The sequence below is a fragment of the Indicator indicator genome, chromosome 21 (assembly GCF_027791375.1).
Source record: "Indicator indicator isolate 239-I01 chromosome 21, UM_Iind_1.1, whole genome shotgun sequence".
In the NCBI taxonomy this organism is placed as follows: Eukaryota; Metazoa; Chordata; class Aves; order Piciformes; family Indicatoridae; genus Indicator; species Indicator indicator.
The window spans coordinates 17,092,523-17,117,793 of NC_072030.1; the positions used below are offsets into that span (position 1 = coordinate 17,092,523).

The window sequence follows — 25,271 nt, forward strand, 5'->3', positions numbered from 1 at the left end:
GTCCCCGCTGCACGGTCTCTGGCACAAGTCCGCCAGGGCACAGCGCGGTGCACGCAGCGGGCTCTCGGCGGGAGAGCGGCGGCGGGAGAGCGGCGGAGGGAGGAGCCCCGGCCCCGGGGGAGCTGCGGCGGGAGGAGCTTTGCTCGCGCTCGCTCCCGCCTTCTCCCGCAGCCGGTCACGTGCAGCAGGCGGTGTCGCCCCGGGCGGGCGCAGCTCTCTCGCCCCGCCCCCGCTCCCGTCCCATCCCGGCGGCGGCGCGCAGGGAGCAGGGTGGTCGGTGCTGATGGAGGTGGGAGCTGGTGCTGAGGCGGAGCCGCTGCTGCCCCCGCGGAGCTGGCGAGCGGGACGGAAGCTCTGGCGGGCCGGTGCCCGTTCCGTCGCTGAGGACGGTGAGCGCCGTGGGGCGGTGGTGGCGGCGCGCCCCGGGCCCGGCGCCGCGGGCTCAGCGGGACGCGCAGAGGGAGCCGCTGCAAGAGGCGGCTAGCGCTGCTCTCGCTTTCCCCTCAGAGCTTGCCCTCTCCCGGGAGCTGCGAGGTGGGAACTGGGCACAGGAGGAGGAAATTCTCCGGCTTACCGAGGGGCCGACTTGGAGGGCTTTTCCGGGCTTTTGCCGTCCCGTCGGCGTTTCGAGGGCAGCTGCTCTCAGCAGCTCCGCCCGGGGTGGCTCCGAGGGACCGGCTGCGGGCACCGTGGCTGGTTGAACACGCTGAGCCGCTATCAGTGACCTCGGGCGCAAAGCCTGGAGCTGCGGCATCCTGGGACTTGATTGTTTTAATTAATTAATTTTTAAGATGCTGACCAATTATTTCTGTAAGCTAGTGAAAACTAAAGGTCTGACTTCTCAATTCCCCCAGGAAAGGCTCCTTTGCAGACCTCAAGTTCTCTGTTTTCAGGGTCGCACATCACTTAAGTGTCTGGATTTTTTTTCGGTGTCAAAAGTGCATCGAGGTCTGGGAGAGACCCTGCAGCCCCAAACGAAGCACTTTAATCATCAGTGGTGACTAAGTGTCACTTGATATGACTAAGAGTTGCAGAATAAATTGAATGTCTTCAGTAGCAGGCATGGAGAGTTTGTGTTTGTTTCTTTAAACGTTTTGTGGTAATTTCCTTGGTTTAGTTTTATATTAAGAACAGCTGCTTGGGTTCTGCCCTTCGAAAACTGCTGGGATCAGCCCTAGACTTGCTGTGTGCTCCAAGGACCCAAAGCTGTCCTTGCTATCCTTTCAACTAATACTGCTCTTTTAAACAATGATATTTTTATCTAACTGGCTTGTCACGTCTTGCAAAAGATAAGATCTTCGTTGCATGACTCTAGCTTGTCTCCTGTTTATGCTCAGCCTTTCTTGTATGGTGCCTCATACCAGAATTAGTACAGAACTGTGTTGTTGCTTCTGCTCAGATAAACGGTGACATTTAAAAACTGTTTGCGGTCTTTGTAGAAAGTTGATGCTGCTGAATCATGTGGCACATAAAACGGTCTGGGACTCAGATCAATGCTGTTTCTGGCGTTGCTTTGGTGTCTGGAGAAGGCTGTGCCAGCACTGGGACTGTCTCTGTCTCATTGTATCCCGTGCTGTGGTTCCCATCTCTTGGGAGGAGATGGTATGAAGTGCTCCTTCAACCACTTATCCTCTGTGGGAAAGTTACTGAAGTGATGTATTTTTCCTGTCTCTAGCCCTCTCGACTTTCCCTCCCTTTTTTCCCTTTCCTTTTGTTTGTTTGTTTCCTCAATTTAGCTCTAACTGCCTTTGCTTCTTGTTAGCTTAATTGCCTGGTCAGTTATTCAAAGGTACCGAGTGTCTAGGTTAATGATTGGACTTGATGATCTTAAGGGTTTTTTCCAGCCTAAATGATTCTACAATTCTTGAATGCCCTTTATTCCTTATGTTTGTATCTTTATGGGAACTTCTCAGGAATGGTTTTTGAAATGTTGCATGGTAGCCTATTTGGTGATATTTCATTTCCTTTTGTGCACTTTCACCCCTTTCTGTGTCTTGCACTCTGATCTGTTTAATATGGTAATAATAACTTTCAGGATGAATTAACCAAAAAAACTTAGGTCTGGCGTTATCTGACTGGAGGTTTCTCTTGGTTTTGGAGAGAATGAGATCAAGCTACACCTCAACACTTTTATTAAAGAATAGTAAAAATGTCTGTGTCTGATTTTTTTTTTTTTTTCCAGTATCACTTGACTGCACACTTTCCCAAAGAATAATTTGATTGACTCTTCATTACAATGTGTGTTAATTAGGACTCGTCTCTGTGTGAAATATCCTGGTCTTGTGACAGCTATTTAACTGCTTGTGGTAGTGTAGCTACTTAAGCTAAATATAAGAGACAGACTCTTCAGAAAATACATCAGAATGCATGATGTGTTTGGGATGATGATTACTTATGGTACTTAATGCACGGTGCTACTGATGGAGCAAACTTGGCAGGAGTTGTCTCTCTATTTTTGTGTGTGTACCTTTGTCATGAGGACCACAGCTGTGGAGCTTCTGTTAACTACTAAGCAATATGTAGGCTTTATCCAAAATACAGCAAGTGATTCTTATTTCTTTTGAACTTCATAGGTACTGGAACTGATAATGACCTTTATATAAACCAAGCCATAGTGTTTATTGAAGATGCAATACAGGTAAATATGACTTGTTTGTTAGTGACTCTGCTTCTTCCCATGTCTGCTAGGCTTTGAAATGTTTGTGTGTCCAGAGAACCTCCATGTTGATCATTGTCTTGATCTACAAAGCAGAACTAGAATTCTAAATTCCTGTGGTGTGCAAGTTTCTGCTGAGGTGAAACATGTTTTTCCACATAATGACGCAGATAGTGTCTTCTCTTAAAGGTTGTTAGGAGATGGTGGTTTGTGGGATGGTTTTGTTGGTTTGGGGTTTTTTTGAGGGTGACTGCCTTTGCTGCTAAGAGAAACTATCTGAGCAAACCTTGTAATTTGCCTCTAAATCTGACTACTTGCCTGGCTTAAAAGCTGGTAGAGTTTAAGACTAGTTTCAAGGGAGATGCTGGAGCTCTTTTGCTTCAGCTGAACTTAGTGCCTTTGGAAGTCATTCTCTCTTTGTTTCTCCTTTACTGGTCATTACTGCAACTTATTAGATACTGTTTGATTATCTGAGCAACTGTGTGGCATTTCGATGAAGAAAACTTAATTAAAATCTTTCCTGTTACACGCATGGAGACTGCAGCTGTGGACACTGGTGACTGGTACCTTAATAATGAATAATTTGTGCAATAATTGGTTTTCCTGTGAGACTGGAATTGTCTCAAGACTTGAGCTATGCTGATTAGGATTGGGTTTATTTTAATAACTTGATCTTTATCTTTGAGACAGAGCAAATGCCATGTTTGAATGATCCCTTCTGCTTTCTGCCTGCAGTATCGATCGATAAATCACCGCGTGGACTCCAGGTCGCTGGGGCTGTACCGCTGGTACTATTCAAGAACTTGCCAGTGGTAAGACCTTGCTGTTCTTTTTTTGCTTCTTTTGTGAAGGAGTAACTCTTGATTAAAAACTTATTCAACATGTTTCTTTTTCGTTAAATAATTAGATAACTCTTTGTTGGCACTTGGTGCCATGGTTTAGATAGTCATGAGGTTTAGGGTGACAGGTTGGACTCGATGATCTTTGAGGTCTCTTCCAGCCTTCTTGGTTCTATGATTCTATGATTCTATCCTTGTAAGAACTTACCCTAGGAAGCAAGTGGATCCTGTGAACGTGTGAAGCGTGCAAGCGCGTTTGAGGCAGAGAGCAGTAAGTGACATGATCGAGGGGGAGAGCAGCAAGTGACATGAAAGTGTGATCCTGTAGATGGCTTTTTGCAACAGCTGTGGCACTGTTGCATGAATGGACTATTGGCATGGTTTATAGCACTGTGTGTTGGAGTTTTCCAAGTGTAGTAGAAGTAGTACTGAGCAGTAGCAAGATTGCTGCTGTTAGTTTCACAAGAACACTACCTAAGCCTGTTTGGTGATCAGCAGTTACTTTATTCTAATGCAGACAACAGCAGGCTAATCGAGTGCTGTATTATGGTCTAACCCATTTGTGTTCAGTATGGTCTTACAAAGCTTGATTTGCTTCGAAGAAAATTGCTTTACTGGAAGTATTTTGTTATTGTTTAGATTTGGTTTATGGGTTTAAGGTTTTTAAACAGAATCACAGAATGTTAGGGGTTGGAAGGGACCTGGAAAGATTGAGTCTAACCCCCCTGCCAGACCTCAAGTAGGTCATACAGGAACACATCCAGGTGGGTTTTGAATGTCTCCAGAGAAAGAGACACCACAACCTCTCTGGGCAGCCTGCTCCAGGGCTCTGTCACCCTCACAGGGAAAAAGTTTTCTCTTCTGTTTCCATGGCACCTCCTGCAGCTTGTCCCTGTTGCCTCTTGTCCTGTCATTGGACATTCCTGGGCAGAGCCTGGATCTATCCTACCAACACTGCCCTGCACATCTTTACCACCAGGATTGAGGGCACCCCTCAGGCTCCTGCTCCAAGCTCAGGAGCCCCAGCTCCCTCAGCCTGTCCTCACAGGGAGATGCTCCACTGCCTTCGGCATCTCTGTGGCTCTGCGTTGGACTCTTCCATGCAGTTCCCTGAGGTGCTTCTTGAACTGAGTGGCCCAGAATTGGACACAATATTCCAGATATGGCTTCACCAGGGCAGAGTAGAGGGGGAGGAGAACCTCTCTGGACCTATTCACCACTTCTAATCCCCCCCAGTGGTGTTTTTGGGTTTGTATTTTTAATTTCATCTCTATCCAAACAGGATTTTGAGTTTAACCATTACTGTAATCCTGGCTTTGGCTTTCATTGAGAAGCCTTCTTCGCTTACGATCACCTCAGATGTCCGTTACCGCCTCCCCCCCTGGGATCCTCCCTGCGGCCTGACTGAGAGCATTGAGCTGCTTTGCTTCCTGGTCTTCATGGTTGATGTATCTGTGAAGGTGAGCAGCTGGGCATGGAGAGCCAGTGTGGCTTTTCTGCATTGTATCTTTTGGGAAGTGTCACAGGATCACAGGATGTTAGAGGTTGGAAGGGACCTCTGGAGATCGAGTCCAACTCCCTGCCAGGGCAGGACCATAGAATCCAGCACAGGTCACTCAGGAAGGTGTCCAGATGGGTTTTGAAAGTCTCCAGAGAAGGAGACTCCACAACCTCTCTGAGCAGCCTGTTCCCGTACTCTATGACCCTCATGGTGAAGAAGTTCCTCCTCATGCTGAGGTGGAACCTCCTGTGCTGTCGTTTATATCCATTGGCCCTTGTCCTATCACAGAGTGCAAGTGAGCAGAGCCTGTCCCCTCCCTCGTGACACACAGCCCTCAGATACTTAGAAACATTTATTAAATCCCCTCTCAGTCTTCTATTCTCCAGACCAAAAAGCCTCAGGTCTCTCAGCCTCTCCTCACCAGGCGGTGCTCCAGTCCCTTCATCATCCTGGTAGCCCTCTGTTGGACTCTCTCTCATAGATCCCTGTCCCTCTTGAACTGGGGAGCCCAAAACTGGATGCAATATTCCGGGTGGGGCCCTACTCACCAGGGCAGATTAGAGTGGGAGGAGAACCTTCTTCGAAGGTCTTTGTACTGTTACCCAGATCTTGGATTTGCATGCAGAGGCTACTTTGCTATGTGACAGGTTTGCTTAAACAGGAGAAATTAGGAGGTGCAGATTTTCTGAATTAAAAAAATGTATTGCCTTTTTTTTTTTTAACCTAAGAAATGTAAACTCTTCCTGTTTATGTGGAGTAAGTGAAATCCATTTTGCTAAGAATACAACAATTTAGGCTTAGCTGCTTTTGGCTGTAAAAAAATTGGGGGGTGGTGTAATAATTGAATACATCCCAGGTCATTTAAACAGAACAAAATAAAATAGTCAGAAACAGAGCTTTCCTGTGGATATTTATTTCTGGAAAGCCTCTTTTTGTGCTTAGTAATTGACATTTTTCTTGTCTTCAAAGGATTCTTCTTGCATGGCCTATGTATACCTCTCACTTTACTGACCTTTATTTAGCTCTTGTAGAAAAGTTCAGTATATTTTTGTTTAGATTTCTGGGAGCTCTATGAGCACTCATTAAAATTACAAATACTTGGAAAACAACTGGTATTGACTTCATTGAAATTTGTTCTTAAAATAATTTGGTTCTTTGTCTTTTTCTCCCTAGAGTTACTTAATTGGATGGGAGGAATTCTGGAAAAATAAATGGCTAATGGCTTATATATTGACATTATTTGTTTCCCTGACTGATTGGACCGTGTCACTGAGTTTTTTCTGCGTGGAGGTAAGAACTGTTTTGTGCAGAAACAATCAACAACTTAGTTGTGGAGAGTGGCAGAGGAGAAGACCCTGCAAAGGGGTAGTCAGCAGAGCCTATGTGGTATTTTGGAGAATTAAGGGAGGAGGATGAGATGGTTCATTCCTGAAAATGCCATCTCTTGACCTGCTTGTTAGGTCTCCCCAGCAGTAAAGTTAGGTTCTTTACCATTAGTGGCCTGATGAGGCTATTGAAGTGCATTTTAAAAACAATTTGTCCTTGAAATTGGCCCAATGGGGCCTGGAGTAGCCTGGTCTGGTTGAGAGATGTCCCTGCCCATGTCAGGGAGGTTAGATTAGAAGATCTCTAACGTCTCTTCCAGCCTAAGCCATTCTATGATTCTTTCTACAAGACACCCATGTGTATAAAATCTCCTCTGCCTGCAGTGTGACTTCAGTGGGACAGACTCAGCTTCTGAGCACAGCCTTTTAATGTTAACGTTGTTGATTTTGTGGATGTGTATGACTGGGTTTTGACCAACTTGAATTAAAAGTCTTTGTGGTCTTACTCTTGTGAGAACTCAATATCTGAACCACTGTTTTTGTTTTGGTTCTTTTTTTTTCCTCAGAACGTGAGAATAAGAAGAATTCTTCGTCCTTTTTTTCTCCTTCAGAATTCTTCTATGATGAAGAAAACTTTAAAAAGTATCAACAGCACACTGCCAGAAATGGCAAGGTAGGTGATAGGCTGTATAACCTCCTTTCACAGCAAGCATGTAGCTGCTGCCAGTGTTCTGCAGTGTGACATCTGAGCTTCTTAATGGTCTAGTGGTGGTTAGTGAGACCAGGTAGTAATGGAGAGAGTGTAGTTTTAACTTTTAGCTTCCTTTAACCTGTAAAATTACTCCAGAGTGGATGTGGTGCGAGTCTGTATGTGACAGAGAAGATTTTTGATGCTAGTTGAGTGGGGTTTTTTAATCCTGCATGTGTTAGATGCAGCCATTTCTAAGGGAAGAACTGAGGAATTATCTGGGCAAAGCTCTGTGCCGTGCTTCTCCAAGGTAGCCTCTCAGAGGTGTGAGTAGACACATGTATTTGTCTTCCACTCAGGAGTGCCTCACAAGAAGATACCTCTTCTTTACATCTTCAGGGCTTTCATTTTTTTTAAGTGGTTTTAGCCATATACATATTAAATTTCACTGTCATTAGAAATGTTCAACTGGAAACCCCACTGGTAACCAGGCAGCATGATGCTACTTTGAAAGAGATCTCTTCCTGTGATCTGCAGCTGACAGAGCTCCCTTATCTTCGCTGGTTACTTCTTCATCAATAAGTCGCAGGAGAATCAAAGCCAGGATGATGTGTTCAGATCACAGGCTATAAACATGGCCCTAACTTTAGAAGAACAAATGTTAGAATCTTTTTGGCCTCTGTCTTGACAACTGTCTATGCTTATGCTGAGGAGTTCTGAACAAGTGTGGTTCTTATTCTGGTTCATTTTCTGTGAACTCCATAGAGCGTCTTAAAAATCCCTTTGGTTTTCTTTATATGGCATCCTTGTGCCTTTAACTAAAGATGTTAAGAACAAGATAAGGTTGGTATCAATGCATGTAATATGTTTTCTTTCCAACAGTGTTGTTCTGCTGCTAGCTGTTCATCTGTCTCTCTTTACCATGTTTGCCATGCTGCTGTTTGCTCGAACAAAGGTAACCAGTTGTATTTATGCTTCCATAAATCTTGTTTGGTTTTTTTTCCTATACTCACACATCTGCTGCATGTCTGGTTCTAGGATCAAACTGGTGGAACTTGTTTCCCCTGTAAAGGTCCCCCTTACCTTGTCAGACTTACTGGGATGAGTTTAAAGTCCATTTAGGGAGATTTAACATGTGCTGTTTCTGTAAGTGTGCATTAGAAGGCCCTTCAGAACAGTGTGAGAATCTTTTCATCTTTTAGTGAAGAATTTGCTTCCTACTCCACAGCTGAGATCTTCCACTCTTGCTGTAAGCTGTGCCATATGTTATTAACCCAACTTTGCTGCTCAGAGCAAGATTAGATGGTTCTGTCCTGAAATGTGCTTGACATCTTTGTTTATGGTCCTGAATATTACTGGTATTGATGCCATTATCATAGGTGAGAGAGGAAATGTCTGTTTATACAAGAGGCTTCTGTATGCAGTTCTACAGTTGAGCCTTTGAGTTACTTTCTCTGCTTTTGTTGAAATTTTCTATGCTGTTCTGGGTCCCAGAACCTTAATGTTGTCCCTTTTCTGCTTGCACTATCTCTCCTTTCCCGCCCCCCCCTTTGCTTATTTAGCTTTTTGCTAAATTTAGTTTCTTCTGTGTTTTCTTATCGTCCATTCCTGGTATCCCTGGCCATGCCTTGGTAGGTTTTTGCCTGCATTACTCTGATGTTTTGATTTCTGAGCTCCTTGGTTATGCCTCTGTTTTTAATCTTCCTGCTTCTGAAAAGCAAATTTGAAATTCTGTGGTTAAAATCTCTTTTGTGCTCCAGGGCTCTTGGTGAAGGGTCTGGAGAACAGGGCTGGTGAGGAGCAGCTGAGGGAAGTGGGGTGGTTTAGCTTGGAGGAGGCTGAGAGGAAACCTCATTACTCTCCACAGCTCCCTGAAAGGAGGTTGGAGTGAGGTAGGGGTTGGCATCTCCTCCCTAGGATCAGGAGGAAATGGCCTGAAATTGTGTCAGGGAGCTTTAGTTTTGAGATTAGGAAAAAATTCTTTCCTGCAGGTGTGGTCAGGCACTGGAAGAGACTGCCCAGGGAGGTGGTGGAGTCACTGTCCCAGGAGGCTTTCAAGGAACCTGTGGACATGGCACTTTGGGACATGGTTTAGTGGCTGGGGTGGTCTTAGGCTGATAATCTTAGAGGTCTTTTCCAAGCAATCAATTCTATGATTTTGCAGTGGTTCTTCAGTGGTTCTCTAACAATGAACATCTCTTTGAGTAGGATGGCCAGCAGGATAAGGAGTGGATGAGGTATTTCCGGAATTTGCCAGATTCCCTGACGTCACTGCTGGTCCTGCTAACTACAGCAAATAATCCTGATGGTGAGCAGTCCTTCAGAGCTAACTTCTGTCTGTCATTTCAAAGAATAATAGGCTAAGGTTATCTCCAGAGTACTGTAGCCATTCTTTCAGCTGATAGTTCTTGGTACAGCCAGAGGAAGTTTATGTAGAGGTTTTTCATGCCTGCAGTAACTTGATTCTTGCCTTTGGTGCCATTATATTATGCAGTGCTTAAGTGGAGCTTTGTGAGGGCTTTTACCAGTTACCAAAAATCAACAGAGGTCTCAATTTTTCATCTTGAGCAGTAAATTCTTGTTTCCCTTTTTGTTCAATCTGATACAGTGATGATTCCTGCATATTCTAAGAATCGAGCATATTCCATCTTCTTCATACTCTTCACTGTATTAGGTGAGTTATCTCTTGTCTTTGGTCATTGAAATGTACTTCAGCTTTGACTCTTGTGCATACCAGCTACAGAGTGGTTTCTTTGTCTAGGAAAGTTTAATCATGAAATTCTCCCTTTTGTGGTGTTTTTTTGTTTGTTTGTTTGCTTCTCTCTCCCAGTTACTGTGTGGTGTCTTGTAGGGTAATTTTCTTAGAGGGTAATTCATGGGGTTTGGCTGATTGGGTGGGGGTTTTTTATCAGTAACAGATCACAGGGGAATGGATACAGCAGAGTGTGTCAGACACAAACATTTTGGAAGTCAAACACAAGAGAAGTAACCCTTCTTAAATTGTGCATCTGATTTATTACATGCATTCAAATTTCTCTGAGAAACAGAGATGTATTTTAATCATCCTTACTGCCTGCTTTTCTCCAACAGGCAACTTGTTTCTGATGAACTTGCTGACAGCAATAATCTACAACCAGTTTCGAGGATACCTTCTGGTGAGTAAAGTATTCTTCATTTCTGTTCTGTTGAACAATCTGGGAGGATTTGTAATGAGCTGAGGCAAGAGTATTTTAGAAAGCAGAGGCCAAGTGAGTGAAAGATCATCTCAGTTATTTCTAAGAAGGTGTCCTTCATCCCAGAGGTTCAGTTTGTGACTTTGCTATTGCCATTCCAAAAAGAAGTAACTGAAGGAAGGAACTAGTGGAAGGAAGGGGTTGCATGGGTGCAGCTGGAGATCTGTGGAACTGAGTTTATCTCCAGCTGTGATAGAAAACATCCAAGGTGCACTACAGCTACTTAACACTTGGCACATGTAGTGAATTAGTAAAAGTAACACAGTGCTAGACTAAATGTTCATGGTTATCACACTGATGGTACACCACTGAGTCTGTAACTGGGCTGTCATCAGTCAAATCAGGAGCTGTCAGAACAAATCTGCATCTTGCTGAGGTGCTGTCTTTAAACTGTTTGAGATTTTTCTTTTGAGCTTGTAACTTCTGTGGTGAAGTTCTAATCTTGATCTAGTCCTTCAACAGTTTCGTTTCCACATGTGTGCTTTACTTTCATCTTTTTAAAACTTCACAGCTCAACTGTTTTTGATAAAGCTGAGTGTTGCTAGTGCCACACAAAAGCACTGGGGTCTGACAGCTAAACCTCTGGGCATTGTGCCACTACAGGTGATGGCCTCTCTAGCTTGGTATGACCAGCAAGCAGTTTCTGCTTGTGTATGTTCTAACTGGTCTTCTCTCATGCCTACAGTTTCCTTCAGGTTTAGTGGCAGGGGAAGCTTGGTGACTTTGACTTTGCATGAAATTTCCCCCTTATTTATAGCTGATCTTATAGTTCCTTCCTTTCTTACTTCAGCCTTAGAGTTCCTTCCCCTTACTTGCATAGTGCTGTAGTTCACCCAGCCCTTCAGAGGGTTTGAAGTGGTGATGTGAAATAACTGCTCAGGTGAGCTCCAGAGAGAAGGTGAAGTTTGTTGAATAGTAAACCATGGGCAGTATTACACAGAAGGAATGGCCCCCACCCTCTTGAGGGTGAGGGGTATTTAAACCTTACATGTTCAAAGGGGATTTTTTGTCATCTGTCCTCCTGCTCTGTTTCTTTCCTTCTTTCTCAATTTTTGTCTTTTCCATGTGAGATTGTGCCATAGTGTGACTCTCCATAAGGTAGCTGAGTTTGAAAGAGGTAAAAAAAAATGAATAACTGTGGCTCTGATTTTTTTTCCTTTTGCCAGGAGATTCGAGCTGGACAAGCTGTCTAACTCTTTTCTTTGCACAGTTTTATGAATTTCTGTGAACACTTGAGCTTGGCTGTTGCTGTTGTCTCTATCAGGCATGTGCCTAAGCAATCCAGGATTTAAAATAAACCATTGCCTGGATGTTTACTTGCACTCCAGAAACTTGTTTTCTTGCTGCCTTCCTCCTTGTACATGAAGTTCTTGAGGGGAGTGAGGCCTAGGGAAGTCTCCTGTTCTGATCTGTAATCACAGCTCTGGGATGTGTGCCAGGGCACCCATATATCTTCTGACTGTACAACATAGTACTGCATGAGGAGCTGGGTAGCCCTGCTCTGCTGATAGGAATGGGCTTCACTGATTTCAGCTCAACAATCTTCATAATATTCCTTTTAAACCGTGGAGTGTCTGTCTGGAGTGTCAGAGTTGAACCCAGTATGTGGATAACCAGATGTAGTGGCTAATGACAGGGACTCTGCAGTGGGAAAACAATACTGAAGAAATTATTTCAGTTGAACAGATATGGCCCTTCCTGAGGCTTGCAGTAAGGACTGGGCAAATCATTCACAGGTCTTATTTTATGCTATCTAGTTAGGTTTTTTTTTTCTTTAGACAGGTCTAAGTAGATTGTCTCTCCTGTGATGTTTTTACTGTCCAGAAATCGGTGCAGTCCTCCCTCTTCAGGAGGCGGCTGGGAATCCGGGCTGCATTCGAGGTGCTTTCTTCCCTGAAAGAGACTCCTGCTAATGCACAGCAGTAAGTGTTGAATGTTGAAACCATCTAAGAGAAAAGAGCAGAGTTTTGATCATCTTGTTTTGTTGTTTAGTATATTTGCTGAGGATCCCTCTTGAAAAAACTGCAGTTCTTTGCCCCTCAGCTCCTTCTATATTGTTATTATATTTCATTGGACCATTATAACACAGTTTGAGACTCTGATGGGGTCTGTTTCATTTATATTTCCCCTTCCAATTTTTATCTACTTTTCAAAACAAGCAAGGCTCTTGGAACAGCTATTTTTGCCATCCAGACAGGTTATCTCTTTTGGGGCCCATCCTGTTTTCTTTTAACTAGGTCGTATGTCAGCGCTGGGGCTTTACAACAAGTGCTGCAGAAAGCTGAGATGGATTCTCGCTGCAAACAAGCCATCATGAGGGTAAGAGCTGCCTGTTCTTAGTCTTTATGCTGGTGAACAGCAGCAGTATGTGATCCAAGGACGGTAAAGTGGAAAAGGCAAGACAGCTCCCGCAGTCATGTGGCAGTTTTGTGTTAAAGGATAGTGATACTCAAGCTCACTCTTAATACTTTGGTGCAGGTTGCATTGCATCTCTGTTCCTACATTTTTAAGATAGTCTGAGGGTGTTGCCACTCTTTGAAGATGCACCTATGGCAGGTGTTGATCTGAATGTTTCTTTTCCATGTGAAGTCACTGGAAATGTGCTCCTGTGACCAGCTGTCAGCTACCCAGTTTCAGAAGCTCTTTGAAGAATTAGACAAAGATGCCATTAAGCAAGTAGGTATCTGACAAGAATTTATAAAATATTATAAGTTGAGTGTGGTCTTGTGCAAAAATAAGTGATAGCATGCTGCTGTCAGCATTCTGAAGTGACTTGGCCAGGCAACATATATGAGGGCTCTCTGTAGATTTTGTTTAACAGGAAGATTCATTACAAGGAAACAAGGACCAGGGGCTAGACTTACAGCCCAGGCTTCCTGAGAAGTGCAGTGAAGCTGGGGAGGCACTGGAACAGGTTGCTCAGGGAGATTGTGGATGCCCCCTCCCTGAAGGTGTTCAAGGCCAGGTTGGATGAGGCCTTGAGCAAACTGGGCTAGTGGGAGGTGTCCCTGCCCATGGCAGGGGGTTGGACTTGGATGATATTTAAGGTGCCTTCCAGCCTGAAGTGTTAGAGAGAGATTGGATTATCTCCCTCCTTTATCGCTATGATGGATTGTATCATGATTATCAACTCATTTCCTAACCAGGAGTGATCTCTTCTTGCCAATACCCAGTGTTTGAAAATCCCTTCCTACTGAAATGTCAAAATTAACCTACAGCCTTGATGTTTGGCTTTGAAAATGTTTGTTTCCCCAAATCTGAGATTGGGAGTGTTTTTCTTGCATTATTATTGAAGTGTTTATGCTTTGTGTTCCTTTCAGCATCCTCCCAGCCCAGGGTACCAGTCCCATTTTATGCAGAAAATGCAGTTTGCCTTTGGACATCGCTACTTTGGCTACCTGGGGAATGTTGTAGCCCTTGCAAACATTATTTCTATCTGTGTAAGTACAAGGGTTTTCTGTTTGTTTTCTTGCCCCAAACCTGGTTTTGTTCCTTAGTCTGGGTTCTGATAAGCACTTTTTGTAGCGGGTGTCCATGTTTGGCATGCTTTAGTCATTCAGAGCCCTAGGAGAAAATACCTGCAGTTAAAAAAATGTATTCTCGGCTGCTTGACAAAGTCTGTGCAAAGCATTAATGACTCTGTTTGCTCACGTGCTTAAAATTCTGCTTTGTGAAGCAGTGGAGTCATAAAATCTTTCTCATTGTTTAAGGTTGTTTTGGTGATAGATGCAGATAAGCAGCCATCTGAAAGAGATGACTTCTTCCTAGGGGTAAGATGCCACAGTTATTCCTGTAGTTATTGTTCCCTGAAGTGTCAATAATTCTAATAATTACTTTTATTTGGGGGTGTGTGTGTGTGAAGGCTATCAACTGCTTCTTCATCCTGTACTATCTGCTGGAAATGTTGCTGAAAATCTTAGCAATGGGCCTGAAAAGATACTTGTCATACCCAAGCAACAGATTTGATGGACTTCTGACTGTAATTTTGCTGGTAAGCTTCTTGTTCCCTTCTTGGTTTTGTTGACTGGGATGATTAGGAGCTGCAGCAGCTACTGGAATTGCTTTTTATTGAGCACCAGTGTGCTGAGTTAAACAGCAATAGGCAGTCTTGTGGTTTTCAGTGGCTTGAATGTGTTGATTCTCTTAGGGGTTCCCTTTCTGCAGGTAGCTTTTTTTTTTTTAATTGATGAAGAAGGTTGAGCTTTCTTAGGCAATCTTTTTAACGTTATTTGGAAGCATTCATCTCTTGGAGTAATTGCCTAAGAAATTCTGCTACTTAGCTGAAAATCATTTTCCTTTCTGAAATGACAAAAAAAAGAAAAGGTAGAAGATTATTCTCCTTATTTAGTAGAAGCCTGGAACCCATAAGGCTGATGAAGGCTTGTTCACAGTTAATGTAATTCACCTCCTTTATGTGTCACCATTGGATGATGCTGGATTTGGGATTTATCTAGTCATGACTATTTGAGAGCTTTAAAGTGAGTCAGATTAGAGTCTTCAAGCTCTTGAAAATGTTTCCTATTGAGAAATTGACTTACTTTGTAATTCTGAGTTTCAAAAAAACAAGGTTTTGACTTTTTAATTTTTTTTTTTCCTTCCCTAACTAAAGGTTTTGGAGATTGCAACTTTTGCTGTGTATGGATTTCCTCATCCTGGTTGGTAGGTAATCTCTGAACTGTTGTTGCCCTTTGCTCAGTGCCTGGGGTGGGTGAGGGAAATACACACACATGGTCATACATGCTGATGTCATTGCACTGTCATTGCCAGCCCAGTCCATGATTTACCAACCTAGTAGAATTTCTCCCCCTTGTAGTCACAGGAATGGGAATTTGGTACACCATGCACAGCCAGCTACTAACCTGTTGCAGGACCAGATTGTCCAAAAATTTAGTTATGTCAGTTCTTAACCAGCTGGTGAAGCCCCTTCAACCTTCTCTGAGGACTGAAGCCTGAGTTTTTTGTTCTGTAAAACTGAATAAGAAAGTTGCCATGGACTTAAAGTGTTTCTGTATACGGGAGTAGCAAGCAGTTGTATTTTGATATTCTGAAGTTCTACCAGTTCTTGGATAACTATCCTGATCTTTTTTTGTTGTTATTGAAAGCAAAAATAATTGTTTTCTCTCTTAAAAAATGAAAACTGCCACCAAACCAAGAGGAAAGCAAAGGACTTGGGGAAGATTTGGTGAATCTTACTTTCAGGAGTGATTCATGATACAGGCTGGTACTTGGGTGTTTTATCCAAGCTCACTCTTAAGACAGTGGTTTGCCCGGATTTTTCAGGATATTTGTCATGCTGCCACATCCAGAAGTTATCTGTAATTTACACTAGTATCTGTGAAGAGACCTGGTAGACCTTCTGGCTTAAAATGGGTCTATTTTTGAACGCTGCTTGTACTGCTCAAAAGCATGATTACTGAACAACCTTGCTTCTGACTTCTTGAGGCCCACTTCAAAAGGTGTTCTTGAGGACCACATCATCAAAAGCTTTTGCTAGATCCTCCTAAAGCAATGCTCTCCAGGCTGAATAAGCCCAGTTCCTGCAGCTTCTGTTTGTAGGGCAGGTTGATCAGCCCAGCCCCTGACCACCTTCTTGGCCCTTTGCTGCAATTTGTCCCTTTCTTGTATGAAGGATTCCCAAACTGGATGCAGTGGTCTGGTCAGTCACAGGTTATAAAGAGTGGTTACAGGAGGAAATAAATCTCCTTTTGTTCGTTTGTTTTTTGTTTTTTTTTAACTTGCCTTGGCTTTTGACCAAATCTACAGTGGGGAATCTACAGTTACCTGCAGATCAGTACAGTCACCTGTGTCTCTTTGTCATGGGCTGGTTCTCTGATTTGTTCTATTCTTCTGTCTTGTCTAGGAGACCTGAGCTGATGGGCTTGCTGTCCCTGTGGGATATGGTGCGCCTGGTGAACATGTTAATTGTGTTCAGGTTCCTGAGGATTATCCCTAATATGAAGGTAATTATTCATCCCTCCACACTTCTGAGTTCTTGCCTGATCTGATGTTTTTGTTGGTTATAAATTTTGTTAAAGCCTTTCAGAAGAACATGCAGATTGCAATTCTCTTGCAACAGGGGGGGGGGGGGGGGCTACAGCTGAGCTCTAAGTGTCCAGACTGTTGCACAGTCCCTCACAAACTCACACTCTATTTTACACAGAATGTTAGGGGTTGGAAGGGACCTCCAGAGATCATCAAATCCAATCCCCCTGCCAGAGCAGGATCAACCAGGGCAGGTGTTGAATGTTTCCAGAGAAGGAGACTCCATAACCTCTCTGGGCAGCCTGCTGCAGGGCTCTCGCACCTCACAGTGAAAAAGTTTTCCTTTCTGTTCCCATAGCAGCTCCTCTGCTCCATCTTGCACCCATTGCCCCTTGTCCTGTCATTGGACATCCTTGAGCAGAGCCTGGCTCTGTCCTCCCTGACACTGCCCTGCACATCTTTGTCACCAGGAATGAGGGCAGTCCTCAGGCTCTTCTGCTCCAAGCTGAAGAGCCCCAGCTCCCTCAGCCTGTCCTCACAGGGAGATGCTCCACTGCCTTCAGCATCTTTGTGGCTCTGTGCTGGACTTTCATGCAGTTCCCTGAGGTCCTTCTTGAACTTCTCTGAGGTGTCAGGGAAGTTCTATTGATGCTGATATTCTTAAGTGGGCAAATGGATCCAGAAACATTTGTGTAGTGTAGCAATCTCAATAAGATGAGTGGATATGATATCCTCAGAAAACTTTGTGCTCAGGAGCTGATGGACTTGCTTTCACTGGGTACTGCCAGACATTTTGGTCATGCAAAGGATGGGACAAATCCCTTTTTCCACTTCCCCATCATGAGTTTTTCCACCAGAGTGCACGTGCTTGATGTTGAAATCACTTTGAGGTGTTATAATTCTCCTGCATTTAGACTTGCTTGAAAGCTAAGCCAAAATTTGTCAGATACAGGAGTTGTATCTTAGTTCAGTAATCCTTAAATATCTATCTGATGTACTCAGAGGTCATAATGTCAGTGTAAAGGGTGAGCTAGAAATTGTGGATCAAGCAGTCAATCTGAAGCTGTGAGGTGCTTGGGGAGGTTTTTTTTGACCCTATTCTAATCTTACTGACCATAGGCCTTTAAGCCACAGTGCCTGTGTGTATTTAAAACTTACCATGATGTGTGTGTATGAAGAGGACTACAGCACTGATCATTCTTTTTAAGTACCCTGTGGAAATATCACTGTCTGAGAGATGTTCTGCATTTGGATGTAGCCGACTTTCCTGGCTGCTGTTTCTTTGGCCTTCTAGTAAAAATTTGATATGCTTTGCAAGCATGGTCAATGTCATGCATATAAAATTCTGTTTTGTTTTTAGTTCATGGCTTTGGTTGTTACTACACTGCTGGATTTGGTAAAAAACTTGAGAGCCTTTGCAGGGATCCTTGTGGTAAGTTGTGATGCAAGATTGTATTTTCCTTTCTCATAGTTAACAGAATAATAAGGTTATGTAAGCAAGGTTCTTTGATAGTCATCACCAGCAGGAACACTTCAGCTTCACAGGATCACAGAATGGTAGGGTTTGGAAAGGACCTTGAAAGACTGTCAAATCCAACCCCCCTGCCAGAGCAGGATCACCTAGGGCAGGTCACACAGGAATGCATCCAGGCAGGCTTTGAATATCTCCAGAAAAGGAGACTCCACAACCTCTCTGGGCAGTCTGCTCCAGGCTCTGTCACTCTCCCAGGGAAAAAGCATTTCCTTGTATTCACATGGAACCTTGTTCAGGCCATTCTTCTCTAGGGCATGTCTTGCAAAGCTAAAACAAACTTCTGTTTCCTAAGGGGTTACACGCAGTGACAGTGCCTCATTTGTCAGTTTCCTTTATTAGTGCCTCTGAAAGATAGAGTGAAACTTCCTCAGAGTGCTTGCCTCAGGCTGGGTACTCTAATTTCAAATAAAAATGCATCCAATGTTATAAGTAGCCTGGTTTTCCTTATCCTGGCTTGCTTAGGTTAAATTAAATAGCAAAACAACTCCAAAATTGTTTTCAGTTGAGAAGGTCTTGCGGTGGCATGTTTGGCCATGAGTTTTGCAAGCCTCTGCCATCCTGGGTGAGGTATGTCTGTGAGAGCCTCTACTCTGAAACCTGTGATTAAAGGGTGATCAGAGTGAGTGATACCAATTACAGAAATCTTCCATTTCTCAACCCTTGAGTTTCAGGCTTTGCACCATTGTCTTCCTGGGGGAGCTAAGAAGTGCCTGGATAGGCTGCTGTTCTGTTTAGATGATTTTTAGGATACCTTAGTTTAAGGCAAGGGTTAGAGAGCAGAGATTTTCTGTGTGCTGGGTATTGTCTAAAAAGTTGTGCTAATCTACATACTTACCATGCAGTCTACCCAGAATATCTGGTTTTGTTGTTAGTCATCTCTGCTTTTATCTGTGGGGAGGGACCTTAAGTTGCAGCCTGGAAAGGTTTATGTTGCAGTTTGAAATTAAGGTATTGGGTCAGGCACAGCTAAGTTGGTGACAGCTTTGTGCTGTACATGTCACACTTGCCACTGGGAGCTACTCTTGAAATTGAGGAATGCTTTGGGAGTGCAGGAAGTTGGAAGTTAGCTTTTGCAGGTGAATGTACATCTTAGGAGCCTGAACACCAATCTTGTGTATGCCAGGAACAGATTTAGAAAAACCTTTTCATGGCTCAAGTTGTTACTCAGGGTAATACTTCTAAAGGCTGACTGCAGCTTCGCTCTCCTTGCCTGTTCTTGGTTAAGCACAAACACTGTGTTAGATGGGCACACATTTGGTTGTCATCTCTGTCAGAGGCTGGTAGGGTTGTGTTATGGATAGGTGCAGGAGACAGTGATTGATGTTGCTGCTGAATCTGACAGACCATATACATTAAAGCCCTGGGAGAGAGCAATGATGGGGGGAGAGTCGTTCAGGACCCCAAAGCTGTGTTGCCCTAGGCATGGCTGCACCAGGGCTGTAGCATTCTGCTGGAAGCTCTTTTTAATTCCTGAAAGACAAAGATGGTAGGAGCCCTATAGTAATAAGCTTGGTGTTATTTTTAGGAACTGTGTTAGTATTTCAATATGATGTCCCTACCCAGATATGTAAGACACGGAGCTCATGAAGAGGTTTATGTCTGCTGCTGCTTGTCCTTAACTCCTTGAGTGTGAACTCAAGTTTTGCACCAATTGTGAGGCAAGTCTGCCATGGTGTTGGCCACTTGCACAAGTTTCATTTGCTCTTACTTGAGGTTACATGGAAGCTATCACTGAGCTTCTAGTGTGGTGACTCTGACTCTGCGACCAGCTCATGCAAAACATCTTTCCTAATGTTAGCCTGGAAGAGATGCTGGTGAAGTAATGTAACTGATTAGCTAATTTCTCAGGCAATGTGTGCTTTAAACATCTTTTTCAAAGAGTAAAATGGACTTTATTGCCAAGCTAGGTACCCCATCTCCTGGCAGGCAGGGGAACATCAGCTTTGTCTTATTCCAGTAGTGCTCAAAGTCTGTGGTTCATAGGTCAGGGCAGTTTGTCTTTTACTCCTCTCAGACATCCCTCTTGGAGTTGCTGGTGTAATGTAAAATACTGAGAGAGTTTTGTCCTTCAGTTGGTTCCTAAAAGTTTTTCTCTGAATCTAGCAGAGAGCTCCCCAAATATTTAGATTTATTCCTTTTAAATACAGGTGCTGGGTTTTGGGTTTCTTCTTTCACTCACTATTCTAAAGTGTTGCTACTTAAATATCAACATTCTGAAGTGCATTCTATTTCACGAGAGTGAAATAGATCATAAACTAAAGTGGTTTGGTGCATTTTAACAACTGAAAGTTAAACAGAACATTAAACAGTGAGAGCAAACAGTTAAGTAACAGACACTGAGAAATATTTTCAGTTTAATAGCTTCAGGCATTATTCTTGCTGAAATTCCTTTAACTGTGGTGCTAACATGAATTTCATGTCAACTGCATTGTTCTCTCTCGCTCTGGTGAGAGAAATACTCCAGACTAATCCTTGTTTATATTCTTTGCAGGTGGTTTTCTACGCCTTTGCCATAACTGGCATCATGCTGTTTCAAGGTGCTGTTGTTCCCTCAGGAAATACCAGGTAACATTCTAAACATCACAACCTGGTTTTCAGAAGCATCTGCAAGTTGGTACCTCTGAGCTGTTTGTGGTTGGGTTTGGGGTTTTTCTCTTGCTCTTGGAGCCATGTTAAATCACACAGACTTTTTTCCATCTACTGCTGCTTTTGTCCTCTTGCTATATTGAAATCGCAGGAATGCTTATCTGTAACTTGAATTTTCACTCTGCTGTAGCTCAGATAATGTCCTTTGCTTTCTTCCCATATGAAATACTTGGTTTTAAGGCACAGTGTTTGGAGAGTTATACTCACATTAGCCTTTCATTCCCTTCCAGTGCTATCAATACAACCTATGATAATGGCACACTGCAGTGTGGGACCTACGAGCAGCTGGAATATTGGCCCAACAACTTTGATGACTTTGCTGTGAGTCTGAGGGAATCTGTCCCTCTTTCCCTCTGCCTGTCTCTTCCCCTCAGTCTGTGGAGCTTAAGCATGTGATGCAGACATTCACCTCCTGTTTTACTCATGTTGCTTAGGCAGCAGTGGTGACTCTCTGGGATGTGATGGTGGTGAACAACTGGCAAGTCTTTTTGGAAGCGTTTTCAAGATACTCAAGTCCGTAAGTAGCAGTAGTAACACCTAAACCATCCCATGTACATCTAGCTTGTGAGGTAACTAAACAGGAATGATACTCAGGGCATAGTTCCTACCATCTGTGGTTCTGTGATCTGCTGAGGGGGGTGCTGCTTGCCTTTTTTGTCTCGATTCAAAAGGTGTGTAGGACACAAACTCAATACTTCATAGCCATTCTTTATCTGGTGTAACTTGATGGTTGGTCTAGTGCTTGGTGGATGCCATGAAATCTATTGTCACATTTACAAGGGATTGGAAACTGGCTTGGTAGTCATCTTGTTCCAAAAAAGAAGGAATGACTTAAGTCATTGCTATGTGTGGCTCTTGCTATGGAGCCAGTCTCACAGAAATGAGATCTTAGTGAATTGCTGTAATTAATTTTAGGCTGCTTTTGTACTTCCCCCGTGGTTGGAGAAGTTTTTGTAGTCTTAAAACCAAGGACATATCTTTCATTTGTGTTTATTGGAATTTTGAATGAAGTGCCTAGCTTCTGGGTTGAGCTGTCCCAGTGATTCTTGGCTGGTGGTTTAACCAGCATGTGGTTAAGTTGTGGAATGCTCTTCTTCAGGCTGTTGTGTGTCCTTAATGCTTGGTGTGGTCTGGTGAAGGCTGGACAAGTCATGGAAGAGAAATCCATTGGGCTCTGCAATGGGTGGAAGCTACCTGTAGCTCATGAAATCTCTGAACTGCAAATGCTTGGAGATGGGGGGGAGCTCTTAGAGGGTGGCATCATAGGTATTTTGCACTCTTTCTTGTGCTTCTACTTGTGACTATTCTCAGCAGGTACTAGCCTAACTGGATCTGATGCTGAGGTCCAGTAACACTTCTACTAGGCTGATCTTCTGTCCTCTGAGTTCATTTAGGTGTGATAAGCCTGGGGAGTCAGTCTGGCTAACTTAATGAAAGGCTAAGAATTTTTATGTTATTTTCTTTGGTTCCAGACCTCCTTTTAGGTTAAGTAGTAGTATTGCATTCAAGGGAAAACCCAATTTTATGGCTCTCTTCAGTCACTTTTAGGCTTATGTTTTTTTACTGCTTACTTATTGTCTGTTAATCTGATCTGCAGGTGGGCAAAGATCTATTTTGTAGCCTGGTGGTTGATCTCCTCTGTCATCTGGGTTAATCTCTTTGTAGCTTTACTTCTAGAGGTAAGGAAATGTATTTATTTGGTATTAGATCCTGAAGATAAGTTCTAATTTCTGTGTGAAATGAAAAAAAAAAACAAACAAACCCAAAACAGATAACTCTTTGGGAACAGTGTGTTTGCTTTATGTGTCTGCTTAATTAATCTTTCTCCTTGGCATCCTTCCCTGGAGATTTTGAGGGAGCATTTTCTTTTTCCTGTACGGTTTTGTGTACAACTTTGTCAACAACTCTGTTTGCATTTCATTTGCTGAGTATATTTGTCATTGTAGCTCCCTCTATAAACATGAGAAATATTTTATGTGTTGCAGAATTGCTTGTCTCTTGTACTTCAGCATTTACCTTCAGCCTTAGTTTTTCAGGCTGCAGGCTTTTTGCAGTTTGAATTGTCAGCAAACGAAGTTAACACTCAAAAAATGAACATTCTAATTTTATTTGTGTCCTGTTTCTTCACACCACAGTGAGTTATTACCTTTATTGAGTACCACACTAGGAGGGTGGAACAAGTTAGTGATTTGGAAGAGATGATCTAGAGTTTTTTTAAAGAAGCTCTAGCTAAGTAATGCCCTGAAGAATATTTAGTTCTGCTGATGTCTTACTTATCCATACTTCTCTGCAAACCCAAGTACTTCTTGGATTTTTGAGGATGAAAGGAACATTAATTCATTACAGCCATCTGCTCCATCTTAATCATTGCAGCCTTCTAAGTAGTGGAAGGAATTGAGTACCTGTAGAGGGCACTTCACCCCATCTTAAAACCCAGGACAGGAAATCTTTTGGAGACGCTCTTGTTGTTGACCTCATTGAGAACTGAAATCTGCTACTGTAGGTGGGATGGTGAACTTTTACACAGAAACTTCTATCTAAGTCTCATGCTGAGCTTCAGTCTTACCTGTAAGTGTGTCAGAAAAGACTTTCCATTGTAGCTGGAAGCCAGTCCTATGAAGTCTTCTACATGTTTATTTCTGCATGGCTGTGGCCAAATCTTCCTGTAAAAGCCAAGATGCTGCGTTCTGTAGCAGGCTGTCATTATTTTTCTCTCTTTTTTTCCTTTGCCTGAACTGTCTGTCTACACCCCGGTACTGATTTGTCAGAGTAATTAAAAATGGATAAGGGAACGTGACAGAAGTAGAAGCTGAGTTTAAGCTGTGATGCCTGCACTATGCTTATTTATTGCCTGGTTTTTAAAGAGGGAAGAATGTAAAGCAGGTGAACTCCTCTGGGTAGTTCACACAGTCATCTTGGGGAGGCAGTCCTTCCTCAGAGTAGCAAGCAGCAGATCTGTCTTCTACTCTGCTGTTCTTTCAGTGTGTGGTGAGAAAGGTCTTTTATTCCTGAACCACAGGCTTGAACAAGGTAGTGACCTGCAGCCACTAAATACACTGATGCCTGAAGAAATCACTGCTCTGATGTGCTGTGTTAAAAACCAACCTCACCCCACTCCCAAACCTTAGTCACAAACATTTTGACCTGATATAACCTCTTTTCTGCTGTCACCAGAAGTAGCCTTTTTCCTTTCTCTCGTGCCCTTCAGAACTTCATTCACAAGTGGGACCGTCGCTGCCATCGAGCGTCTCTCTCGGACGTTGAGTACCAGAGGACAGTTGAGCTGATGTTCAGGTGAGCTGAGGGGGGCTTGACAATCAGCCTAGATTTAAGTTCTGTTTTAAAGAAAGCGTGCTGGGAGGGTAAAAGGTTTGGCTTCTGTTTCTTCCCTCTGAAGCAACCTGTTTTATCTGGTAGTTTGAAAAAAATCAAGAAGTGCTTAAGTTAGGCCTGCTCTAAGCTGACTTGGAGGCCTTCCCTTTATGTGCTCTCTGCCCATAGGCTGCTCTAAGCTGACTTGGTAGCCTTCCCTTTATGTGCTCTCTGCCCATAGGCTGCTCTAAGCTGACTTGGTAGCCTTCCCTTTATCTACCCTATGCCCATAACATGATGAGGTAAGAGGTGTTTGGGGCAGGAGGGAACAAGGCTGTGCTGAGAGGAAGAAAAGGGAAGATGAGAAAAGTAATGCAAGTTCTTGGCTTATGATAAAGTTGTGGGTGGTGAGTTGATACTTGATGATCATGCACCAGTGGAACTTCTGGTGCACATTGGATATTTAATAGTAGCACTGGGAGCATGTTCTCATTTGGGAGCTTTTTCAGGAAAACAATTCTACTGACCTTCAGTTGGATTGTGCTGTGTGCAGGAAATTGCTTCCCTGCTGCTTGTGGGAAAACAGCTGCTGGTCTCCATGACACATCTGTAAAGGATGGATCACTTGCAAGTAGATGCATCTTTAGGGAGCATCAACTTATTGTTACTTCAATTCCTGGTTTTGTTCTTGAAACAAGCACAAGTTACATCTCACTGTGCACTGCAGAAACAAATGCTGAGAAGTTCCTTTTGCTGTCCCTAACAACTCGTGTTTTTTTCTTTGTAGAGATGTTTTGGAAGAACCTACAGAGGAGGAGCTGATGGAAAAACTGCACCAGCACCCACACCTGCACTTGTGTAGGTGACTGGTGGGAAGGACTGAGTTATTTAGACCTCTGTTTTCTTGAGGTTGTCAGCTGGAAGAAACTGAATGGATTTTCTGTGAGGTGCTGTTAGGAGAAAGCAGGACGGTGTGCAAGGTTTTGCTTGGCAATTCTCTGCAGAGTTTTGTGTTGTTGTTGTTTTTTATTTTAGGGTCATATCTTTTTTTTTTTTGAAAAAAAGATTTGAATCCTGCTAATTTGACTTGATTTTAAGTTGCAATTTTAGAGGAATATTGTAGCTATTATTTTTATAAACTTGATATCAGAATGTGCCATTTTCCTTTGTTTTTTTAAAAGACAGGAAAGTGTGTTTAAAATTACTGCACTTTAAAACATGAACTTTCTAATCACTAAGCCTGCTACTGTTTTCAGCACAAAAAACTGGAACTGCTTTTTCTGGTGGGTGAGTGTAGCCAGGGCTGTGCCCTGCAGTTCATGAATGGATTAGGCAGGACCAGAACTAAGTCTTTAATCTTTTTGTAGTGAGAGTTGAAGCACTATTTTTATTGCAATGTGACACCAGCAGATCTTACCAAATTTTCAGGAGTTAATCATGTCAGAACACAGCAATTTTACACACAATTTTAGCTTAATAGGGCCTGCCTGCTTCACACATCCTCTCTTTTTGTTTGTTTTGGGTCTAGGGTTCATGCTGGTTGCATCATGCAGGT

General features: G+C 43.2%; 1 protein-coding gene across 1 annotated transcript; it reads left to right on the forward strand.

The window, feature by feature from the left end:
- The first annotated feature begins 283 nt into the window (after positions 1-283).
- On the forward strand, positions 284-24,658 carry TPCN2 (two pore segment channel 2). The gene is made up of 25 exons (XM_054390549.1): positions 284-389; positions 2,574-2,638; positions 3,392-3,468; positions 4,778-4,955; positions 6,170-6,286; positions 6,888-6,994; positions 7,892-7,964; positions 9,218-9,317; positions 9,618-9,683; positions 10,100-10,164; positions 12,067-12,164; positions 12,480-12,561; positions 12,832-12,918; positions 13,563-13,682; positions 13,953-14,012; positions 14,105-14,233; positions 14,852-14,901; positions 16,103-16,202; positions 17,585-17,656; positions 20,250-20,323; positions 20,635-20,725; positions 20,839-20,921; positions 22,002-22,083; positions 23,613-23,698; positions 24,504-24,658. Exons 1-25 carry the CDS (start codon positions 284-286, stop codon positions 24,580-24,582), a joined length of 2,247 nt encoding a protein of 748 aa, XP_054246524.1. The 3' UTR covers positions 24,583-24,658.
- The last annotated feature ends 613 nt before the right edge of the window (positions 24,659-25,271 follow it).